This window comes from Primulina huaijiensis, chromosome 2 (genome assembly GCF_012295235.1).
Source record: "Primulina huaijiensis isolate GDHJ02 chromosome 2, ASM1229523v2, whole genome shotgun sequence".
NCBI classification, from domain to species: domain Eukaryota; kingdom Viridiplantae; phylum Streptophyta; class Magnoliopsida; order Lamiales; family Gesneriaceae; genus Primulina; species Primulina huaijiensis.
Genome location: NC_133307.1, coordinates 29,077,180 through 29,088,930, shown reverse-complemented (window position 1 = coordinate 29,088,930; position 11,751 = coordinate 29,077,180). Strand labels below are relative to the sequence as shown.

At 31.3% G+C, this 11,751-nt stretch overlaps 1 protein-coding gene across 1 annotated transcript; it reads right to left on the bottom strand.

Annotated features, from left to right (window-relative positions):
* Nucleotides 1–10,194: 10,194 nt before the first annotated feature.
* On the bottom strand, nucleotides 10,195–11,027 carry LOC140961299 (uncharacterized). The gene has a single exon (XM_073419739.1). The coding sequence runs from the start codon at nucleotides 10,930–10,932 to the stop codon at nucleotides 10,324–10,326; it is 609 nt and encodes a 202-aa protein (XP_073275840.1). The 5' UTR covers nucleotides 10,933–11,027; the 3' UTR covers nucleotides 10,195–10,323.
* Between the last annotated feature and the right edge of the window lie 724 nt (nucleotides 11,028–11,751).

The window sequence follows — 11,751 nt, the reverse complement described above, 5'->3', positions numbered from 1 at the left end:
AAAGAATGCCAACATATTACGAAACTTGCAACATTATATTCCCAATATTTATTGAAAAGTACTTGATCTATTGGTTCAGCTCTAATTAAGTGCATGCCTTGTGATAGAAAAATAAATGTAAGTGGGCTTGGCTGAATCGTGGGAAATTCAATGGACGAACTTTTTCCCATTAACCTTCAATATTGATTAATCACAAACTAATTAATTTATTTGGCGGCTTATTATGCCGTCCGTAAAAAGTAGACGCTGACCAAAGACTGCAATAGAGGGCCAAGTTGGCACGCTTGTTTAATTTTTTATAATGTAAGCGTTAGCTCAATTTCCTCAGCAGACATGTAATATCCTTTTACTCAAATTTAAGAATTTGATTGATGGATTTATTCTTATGGAAAATGACATATATATATATATATACACACACACAGAGTGTTGGAACAAAGAATACGACTCTACTCGAACTAAAATTTTAAATTCTAAAATCTTTTAATATTTTAAATTGANTGTAAGCGCTAGCTCAATTTCCTCAGCAGACATGTGAATACAAAATAATTGGTTTTAAATCTGAGAACAATATCCTTTGACTCAAATTTAAGAATTTGATTGATGGATTTATTCTTATGGAAAATGACATACATATATATATACACACACAGAGTGTTGAAACAAAGAATACGACTCTACTCGGACTAAAATTTTAAATTCTAAAATCTTTTAATATTTTAAATTGATNATATATTTTTATTTATTTATATAGGCAATATCACGAACTTCAAATTCACCATCGCATGTTTATATAGCGTTTTATATTAATTATAATAGATTTCAAATTCACCAAATTATGGTATCATTTGAAATTCAGTTTACTTTATGTAAACAAAAAAGTTATGTATTTAAGATTTGATTTATTATTTCATTGTTAACAATAAAACTATAATCGAAATAAATGGATTTCATTCGATTATGTTTGGATTGAATGATCTTGATTTTAGGAGATGATTTGGAATGACTCCATTTCCCACAATAACTCAAAAAATAAGTATTTTGGATTTGAAATAATTGTTAAATGAATTTTCTCAAACAAACCATTTGTTATTATGGATTTGAAATCATTAACTTTAAATTAATCAATTCAAATGAAATATTGAATTTTGATCATTCGAATAAGACAAATAATTTGAAATCAATCATCTCATATCCACCCGTCCAAGCATAACCATTAATCTAGCTAGGGACGAATTATAACTCAAGCTCGTGCGAACATACATTTAAAAAAATTTCACTCAAGGAGTTGAAAATTGGGGGATTTACTCATAGGAAAATATTGAGCTTGATTATGAATTCGTTGGGCAGCCTCTTTCGTGTGTGATCAAATGACATAATATTTTGACAATCCTAGAAACATTAATGAGAAAATGGTGGTGGTCCTCATCCAAGTAGTTGCCATATTTTTCCTCACTCAAAGCTTAGTCAAACAAGAACCTTGTAATATTGTTATCTTCCAAGTTCCATCTTTTTAAATAAATATGTAGACAAATTTTTATTTTTATTTTTTTAAAAAAACAACCTTTCTTCTCGCTGGAATGCATACACGACGTCAGATATTACTGATATATATGATATTAACTTTCCAAGTATAAACCTAAAATTATAAAATAAAACTCACGAATTTATTAAACTAAGACAAAATTTTCTCAAATTATTTAACTTAATTATAATATGACAAATAAAAGGGACAAATTTATTTATTTTATTAAATTCATATTGTGTTGAACTTTGGCGATTGATGGAAAAGCACGTACGCGTTAAATTAGGAAAGCTCGTTAATATTAAATAAATAATTATTGTCGTAAAAATTTTTAAAAAAATAAATAATTGAATCTAATATGTTGTCCTGGCCTGTCGGCATCGAACATTTACTCGTTCAATCAAATAATTTAATTCGCACCAGCCGATCTAGAGACACATTTTTCTTCGAGGCACACATTTTTTATGCTGAGTTTTGAATGTAATTTTTTCCTCAATTTGGTGAAAATTTGAGCTTCTGGATAATTTACGTATGATGATATCAGTTTTCGCTGAAATATAAGAGACTTGCGTGATCTATCCATTTATATGAAAATATGAAGAGAATGATTCCAGGTAACTCGAGGCATACTAACTCATATTAACTCACAAACACGTGAATAAATTAAAAACTTCGATTCGAACAAAAACGAAACAGGCTCTCGCATAAATCTACTTACATATTAAAACTAAAAAGTTTCACCTTTATAACCAGCTTCCATGGCGGATAGCCGCTTGTCCCTTTCACATCTTGCAAGTTGCCAATGGTGGTGTTCAATATTTTAATTGTGTTTTCCTTTTGACTTTCGACTTTTGATAATAATGCAATAACGCCTATCAAGTTGCGTGGACACTTCGCCCTTTTAAAACATCTATAAATTCAGATGTTCCCATAACCCATGATTCACATCGATCGTTTCTTGAATCACATTTCTTTCATTCTAATTCTATCAAGTGCCGAATCATGTTGCCGCTGTTCGAGGTAGATCAGGTTTTTGACCTTGATGAAGCCTTGACCATGCCGGAAGACTCGGCCACGGAGTTAAACGAACAGCATGAAGCCGGAGCAAGACCCAGATCGGCCACTGAAATCCTGTTGGTCGAAATGCCGACGGTGGTGAACGGCGGAGGTCGCTGCTCTGTCTGCATGGAAGGGTTCAAAACAGGGGGTACGCAGGTCTCCTGTGGCCATGTTTTCCATGTAAATTGCATCTTGCAGTGGGTTTCGGTCAATAACTCTTGCCCCTTGTGCCGGACCCGGCTGTCGTCCTGAGGCTGATTTTGTGTTGTAATTCGTCTGTTATATTGTCTTCTTTTTCTCCTGATATGTGAAGATCCACAGAAACTTCCTCGTAAACTTAATTATAGGTTTAATGACGTTTTTGGTTATTAATTATTGTTTTATATTTTCATCTTCACTTTTTGGGATCAAAATTTTAGTAAAAATGTAATATCATTACCGTAAAAAAAACAAAATTAAGTAGAAAACACATGGCTCGTCATGTTCCACTCTCCGCATAAGTCATGAACAAATGTTATAATTGGTGAAATATAACACATAGCAGTCTCTTCGTATAATAATAATAATAATAATAATGATAACAAAAATACAAGAGTGATATGATTATTTATGAAATATTAAAACTATAAATAAAAGACAAAGAAATTGTTTTAAAATTTTTGGAAAATTGATGAGACATGGTAACTGCAGTGAGTGATAGATTTATCAAATATGTGTTCATGACATTTTTTGTTAAATAAAAATGGATTATTTTGTAATTTGAGAGGGTTACTTTTTTTATATTTTAAAAAGTATATAATAACAACAAAGCTTATTATTTTGGCCCTTCAGCCTTAATGATATATACTTTATGTAAGAAAATTGGATAATGACCTATTTATTTTTAAAATTTTAAAATAAAATTTACTAATTTTTGAAATTGAAGTGGTAGGGGAGAAAATAAAATATAAAGAAAAATTTAATATATATAATTGGATGGTTACAGAGTATTTTGAGAATTATAAAAAAGTTTCACTGTCATACCAAAGTTAGTTATTAATTGAGATTAAATATTAATATATGACATAGATAATACTCTCTTCGTCCCAATTATATAGACCGCCTTTCATTTTTTTGTGTCTCAATTATATTATATATAGAACTCTATGAAATGTAGTCATATTTTTTTTCTCTTCTTTCACTAATATAGTATTATACCCCTATATAATTTGGGGTTTTGTAATTAGCCAAATATTGAAAAGATAAAAAAAAATCATTTATATAAGCACTCATTAAATAAATGTACAATGAAAAATATGTTTGTATAATCGATATTTTCAATAAATCAATAATTTGTGTGAAAAATGAAACAAAGCTATATAATTCCATGGGACGTTATAATATATAATAGTTAGTAAATATAGAAAAATAGATGGATATTCCATTATACACGTAAATGAATTTATTTCCCAACCCTCATTGATTACGCATTAATGTTATTTGGCGATTTATGATTTATTAATTACTCGACATGTATTTAATTCTCCTGTCAAAAACTAGATGCATGCCGAAGACCGCAATCGAGGGTCAAGTTCTAGGGTAGGGACTGCCCATTGTTTGATGTAAATTAGTATTTCAGGATGAATTTTTTTAATCATTTATTTACAGGGAAATATTTTTTTATACCACTACTTTTTGTTGCTAGTGCAAAATAATAATTTTTCATTTGCAAGATTGACCATATGCCGCTTGGAATTGTAGGTATTTAGTAGTCTATTCAAATTGTACTTTAATCTGATTCGTTTTGCTGGTTGTTATTTTCCCCTTGAGGCACATCGGCTCATATTAACCCAAAATCATGTACGCTCGGATATATGATGGATGCAAATTTAAACTCAAATCCAGTGTATTGTTCAAGAGAAAGTGAACCATTTTACTAATGTGTAACAAAGGTTGTGCCCTATTTGTGTCAGACGTTTTTGCATGAAAATATTATGTGATATTCATGTTTGAAATACGATACCAAGAAATCATATATTTCAGTGTAACCAGTGATATTTTGCATGAAAACATTCTGTGATATTCATTTTTGAAATAGGATACCAAGAAATCATATATTTCACTGTTCACAATTCTGGAGCGATTGGAGCAGTACCAAAATGTTATTGCTGACATTGGATTGACAATTGCAAAGGATTAGTGATGTGCCAAGTCTTATGAATTGAACAAGTTTTGCACGTATGTTCAACCTGTAGATAAATAGGGAAAAAAAATTGGCTGTCTGAACTTCAAATGCATATGTAGATGTTTATCAATTTAGCGATGACGCTTTCTCAATATCTAATTGCTGGTACTTGATTTTCAGGGCATTTATTGTAAATCTTGGTGATATGTTGGAACGCTGGAGCAACTGCACTTTTAGGTAGTGTGCAAGTGTGTAGAAGTATTTTCTGTTCTTTTTCCCCTGATTTGGAGCTGACATTCTCTTAAAGTGTCATCCCCTTGTCGACTTGATCGCAAAATCCTGGGCATGTTTTGTAATGTAGCAATATAAGTTATAGAAATGCCTGCAATCATGATGTAATTACTTGATTTTATTCTTTCATTTGGAGCAGCAATGAACACCTGTCTGCCCTATTTCGTAATCCAATCAACTGCTCTGACTTTTGGCCTCGATATGCTTATCTAGCAACCATATATACACCACGCGATGTTAAGGCATTATGCGAGTAGAAATTAGATATTGTATTTCACAATTCATATGACTGAAATTTGAATGCATTGCAGGTCTAAGTTTGTAAACTTTTCTCCATAGAATCTCCATCGAGTACTTACCTATTTGCGGAAATGTATTGATACTTTGCATATGAAATTGCTAGGTTATAAAAGTGTTTGCTTTTATTTCTCTGCGCAGGTCTACCTTACACCGGGTAGTGTGTATGGTCAAGAAAGAAATTCTATAAGGCTTTCCAAAGTTTCTGAAATTTCTCTTCCTGTACTCTCACTTGGGAATTCCTCTTTGTCATGCAATATCTCTTATGTTTAATTTGAGCATGATTGTTTCTTATTTTTGTTTGGTTCGTCACTGACCATCCATGCAATTCAGCAAAGGTGAAGAAAATTCATGTACCTACTCCAGCAACGGGTGAGATCTTGCTGCAATGGATTTTTCTTGGCTACACCAGGTTATATCACAGAACTTGTGGTCTGCATTAGGCAAAAAGTATTGTACCAATTCTAGCCATTAACGACCCGTTGATCTGATCTTGTGGGAGTCGGTCATGAGTTGAAGGGGATTTACAACTATTCAATTTGGAATTGAAACACAAACCCTTTAAATTAAGAGTTCATGAGAATGTTCACAAGTTTTTGGTTGATCTTATCTGCCGTCGTTAGATACCACATTGAGTGTAAATAAAGTGAGGTATATTCTTTTGTAATGGAAGAAAGTGGCTATTTCGAAGTGCCCAAATTTGTGAGGTCAATTCCAAGTTCTGGTGATATTTCACAATGGATTGGCTGGGTATTGTCTGTGTTTGTTCTGCATGTACACTATTGCTTGTTTATTTGGTACAATAAAACAGGATGGCAATCAATCTTGATTAACGTCCTTCTTCTACAGATAGCTTACTTTGTTGAACCAAATCACGATTGCATTGTAGAATGCCTGTCAACATGCCAATCAGAGAAGAATCCTCCAACGTGAGCACATCCACAATGCTAGCCATTTTTCTTATATATGATTCCTAATATCACGAACCTGACCAGTGAGATGTGCTATAAATCATCGTTGCTTTTGATTGAACCCTAATAGTCACTGGAAGTATTTTGCATCTAGCTTTGGGAGTCTCTTACTTTGACTTAACTGCCTTGCCATATTTTGTACATTTAACCCTGTATCACCCTCTGGATTTTGGAAACTGAACTTTTTAAGTCCTGCATTCGTTCGTAGAGTTCTGACTCCACCTGTACGGTGGATATTCAGACATGTTAATTATTTGACCTCAATATGGAATCTTGAGGTGCACAGTCAATAATCAAGCTGTTTATGATATTAGTTAATGTCATCGTAACTTTTCAGCTCAGTTCGTGTGGCGTCATGTTCTCTCATCCCCTGGCTTAATTTGAAGTCCTAAAATTTCACAATCATCATCCTTAATTAGATCCATCCACTCCCTTTGACGCATATTAACCAACCCTGCTTGTGAAATTTGAAAAAAGTGGTTCAATCTCTCCAAGTATTGTCCAGGACGTTTTATCATTCGGAATCGGGTAGTGTCCAAATACGAAGGTTGCAAGTTCCAAGTTATGAATCGGTATTTGCACTTAATGTGGCTTTGGCTGCATCGAAGTACTTGGGTTGTATGGAATTTACCTATTAACAACTTCTAGCCAATTACATCACCAAATTCGAATCTAAGAATCTTTTTGGGCACCACTGAAAAATGATGATGCATGGCTGGATAAGAATGATTTCACAATGAAAAGAACCCATCGAAGAAAGAATGAAGGGTGCAAGAAAAACAATAAAGAAAAATTCAACACCCATTTTTAAATGCGAGAGAGACTTTTATTCAATAATGGGAAATTATGGCCACAAACTATTCGACCTAGTATTTATTAGGCGTTCTAGTTAGTTAGTGGTATGTTTCTATGCTGTAGCTGTTCTGTCTTGGAGATATCTGTGCGCAGTATGGGATGCCAATCAAAGCACTTTCTTTATGTTATACAAGGGTTAATTTTTTGTGCACGAGTTGCGTACTTGTTTTTTTTTAAAAAAAAAATGGAAGCTTAATCGATTTTTTTTTTTTGGTGATCAGTTTGATTTATATTAAAACAGAGATAATATCATAATCATTTTTGTACTTTGTCGTACCGAAACTACCAAATTCGTGTCTCTATTGAGCTTACACTTGATATAATACTTAGCGCAGCAACGCACATGTTCATGTCGTGTGGTAATAGTTTTTTTTTTTTTTAATGTGTTCAACTTTTGTATTATTAGTTCGTGAAATATGAATATTTTTGTAATTTGTACGTTGATGAATACGATAGTATTACCATTTATATATTATAAAGTAGCACTGATAACTATCAAAATGGACAGGGGTCATTTGATAATTTAACAATTGGTTAGAGCAATATGATAATTAGCATAATTTGATAGGGACCAAATGACAAATTAACAATTGGTCATACCAAAGAAACCAACTTCTGTCTCTATTTACGGCATTCTTTATACATATATATACATACATACATATAGATATACATATATACAGAGGGAATGTGAAGTCATAGTTAAAATAAGTTAAATATCGTTGTATATAAAACATATTTCAAGATGATCCAATACGCATGGGTGCAGACGTGACGTGATGTGATGTGAAATGCAATTTCATCGTACCTTGAAGAAATTAATTGATATAAGTTAATTAAAATTATCTGATTAATCCAACAATTTTGACTCGTCAGAGGCCTTATTTACGATAATTGTATTTATATATTTATATTTTCAACTTTTAAATGGTATCTTTATTAAATAAATAAATAAATAAAAATATTCCTCCTCATTATCAAATATAAATATACTATGCTAATATATATGTGTGTGTGTGTGTGTATATATATATATATATAATAAAACATGTTGATGAATAGTTCAAGCTTTAATAAATACCTACAAATAAACAAAAAATGTAAAGTTTGATAAATTACATGGCTTAAATAGGTCATAATAATGATCGAAATTCTTCCGTATATGAAAATCTTTAATTTATCCAAATCCACTCGTATCCGACTCTAACACACATCGTTCGGACCCATCGAAATGTACCCTTAATTCCATATGTCGTGCATGAAATGTGACGTCTCATCGACTGTGGGGACTGGAACACGTTGAGTCACGAGTTCGAGTGGCCTTATTTGTAAGTCATTAATATTGGTAGCTTTTCTTTGAGCCAGCCATCGCCTTCAATGTCAAATAATAGATGATGTCAATATATTAATAAGTACTACTACTCAAAATATAGCTACCATTTTTGTCCAACAAACAGAAACTAGTTAATTAAAATCATAAATTAAATTAAATGAAGAATACAATAAAATTATATTTTTATTTTATATTTACTATATAAATTTCTCCTATACAGTAAATATTAATATAAAGTAGACATATTATATATATATATATAATTAAAATATAAATTTTTGTACAAAAATATATGGTGATAACTGAATTACTTAATTAAATCATATATATAATAAATCTTATAAAATATATTCCTAAATTATCTACTCCTTTCCCAATTCAATATTGTACATGACTTATCTAAATTTGATCTTTTTGTGGAATTAAATAAATTCAATCTTACTAATGTTTCATGCATTTGTTTTAAGCTGACTATATCAATAATAATTACTTAAATTTTGATTTATAATAACAAAATATTTTTTTAGCAACGTTTTCCAGCCAACTCGTTTGCATGAAAATCGTATCAAGATCCTCTGTTGTGGGAAACCCACAGTAGAGGATGTTATGCATCTTATTTAATTAGTCCACGGTAAAATTACGTCTTTCTTATTATTTTTTCTTTTATAATTTTTTCAACTCTTTTTTTTATAAAAATGTTAATAAAAATTTAATTTTTGTGTTACAAATATGTGATTCTGAACGAACAAGAAAAAACAACGGTACATTCAATTTTTTTTAATATTATAGTTCTTTTAAAAAAAACTATTTTCTCCATTTTTTATTTTGTTAATTTTTAATTTAGAAGTTAAAATTTTATTAATCACATATTTGTAACACAAAAATAAAATTAACATCTAAAATCAAGAAATATATTAGGGATATAAGAAATAATCCAATTAAAAAAATGTACAAAAAATTAAAAAAGATTGAACTACCAAAAAATTGACACGATATAAAAAAAAAATATCTTGTATAATTTTTTCTTGTTCGAACGCTTTGTCTTTTTTTAATTTTTTTTACATTTTTTTTTTTGAAAATTGGATTATTTCTTAAATCTCTAATAAAGGAAAAAATATTTTTTGTATTTAAAACTTTACAAAAGAATGAGAAAAATTAACAATACGTACAAAAAAAGGAGAAAATAGTTTTTCAAAAGAATTAGAATATAAAAAAGCCAACAAGATTATTATTTTTGTTACAAATATGTGATTAATAAAATTTTAAATTCTAAATAAAAAATTAACAAGATAAAAAAAGGAGAAAATAGTTTTTTTAAAAAGAACTATAATATTAAAAAAATTGAATGTACCGTCGTTTTTTCTTGTTCTTTCGGAATCACATATTTATAACAAAAAAATTAAATTTTTATTAACATTTTTGTATAAAAAGAGTTGAAAAAATTATAAAAGAAAAAATAATAAGAGAGACGTCATTTTGCCCCACAATATATATTTGTAACCAAAAATAAAATTGTAACTTTAGATTAGATTATTAATCATATATTTTAATATAAAAAATATAATTTTAATTTTGAAAAAATTAAAATATAAAAATACCAATTTTTTAAAAAAAAAAAATTTTTTTTAATAGTATCGTGGACTAAAATATGATACACATAACCCTCTACCGTGGGTTTCCGAGGATCTTGATCCATGAAAATCGTGGTAAAAAAAGTAATAAAAGTTGGCTTACAGGAACACAATTACCCTGGAAGGAATTCAAATGTTGAAAGAACAATGAGAAAGAAACAAATTAAATTACAAGTTCTTCAATTTGAGCTATGGATCTATCGAGCCCATTTATGATATGGCGATGGAGATTCCAACACAGCTATTCTCTTCTGGTTCTTCAAATCCTTGTAGAACTTCTTGATAAACGCCTCCGCATCCTTGTCCACCTGGTGGTTTTTGTCAGCATCTCTCAGCTGAGCAGTCAGCGAGTCCGCCGCCGCCACGGTTCCGTGGATGGCTCCCGGCTCTGGAGACGCCTCCGGGGAGTCGTCGTAGTCGTTCAGGATCTCGAACACCTTCTGCAAGACTTTAACCTCCTGCGGTTGGTGGTGGCGATGATCATTCTGACGGTTCTTGCGCTTGGAGATGTAGGAAGTGTAGACGGGGGTGTTGCTGCAGCTGAACTCGTACTCCCGCGGCGAGATGAACGACATGCGGGAGTCGTCCGATCGGCAGCTGAGGGCGGCGAAGTAGCTGTGGTGGTTGTGGAGGATGAGCTTGTTGATGGCCTTGCTCGCTAGTTTGCCTTGGCTCAGGAGCATGTGGAAGTCTAGCATTACCTTGCTTTTCCTGCACACGGCTTCTCTCATCATGTAGAGCATTATTTTCAGCATGTTCCAATATTTCTTGCCTATCTCTTTCGGGGTTTTTTCTACTTCCACCATTTTTGCTTGTTTAATTTGTCTTTTGTTCGGAGAGGAGTTAGCTATGGGAGAAAGTTGGTTGTTTGGTTGGTTCAGTGTTGAAAAATGAAAAGGGGTTATTTATACAAAGATGACCAGGAACCATAAAGAATAAGTGTATTTAATAAGGCCAATTCAATACCCTACCACACCCACTCAACCACATGCACGGGTAGTGGTTAAAAACGTAAAGCTATAGGGGTTAACGGTCGGACCTTGTTCCTTTAAGGTTTTGCTATACCCATTTTATTTTATACTTCTTCACACATTAAAGGTTCATATTTTATATTATAAGGAATTATCGGTTTCGAACCTAACTCAAACGTCACGTACATTAGAATCTTTTTCTAATGTCCGATAGTTTGTATTTTGAACATTTTGATCGTCTTTATTTTCGAGCAATAATTATTGAATAACTTGCTATTATGATTAAATTTTTAAACCACGGAATCGAAGTCGAGCTCTAGTTCAAACCCAATTTGACCGATAATATAAATTTTTTTATGTTCAAATCAAGATCCACTTCTAGCTCCTATAAGTTTTCCTGACAATCGACGTGACTCGATTCGTCTCCTTAGCTTTAATAACTCAAACTTAATTGATCCTCGTCATCTTATTTCACAATCAGCATTACATTATTATTTATACATAACCCTAATATTGGATGTTGATCCTACAGATTTTTCACACACATGTAAATATGAATTCATACCAAAATAAAATATTATCTAAATTCTCTCATCAGACACCAACATGAAAATTTTTACCCATTATTTCTGATATATATATTTACCCATTATA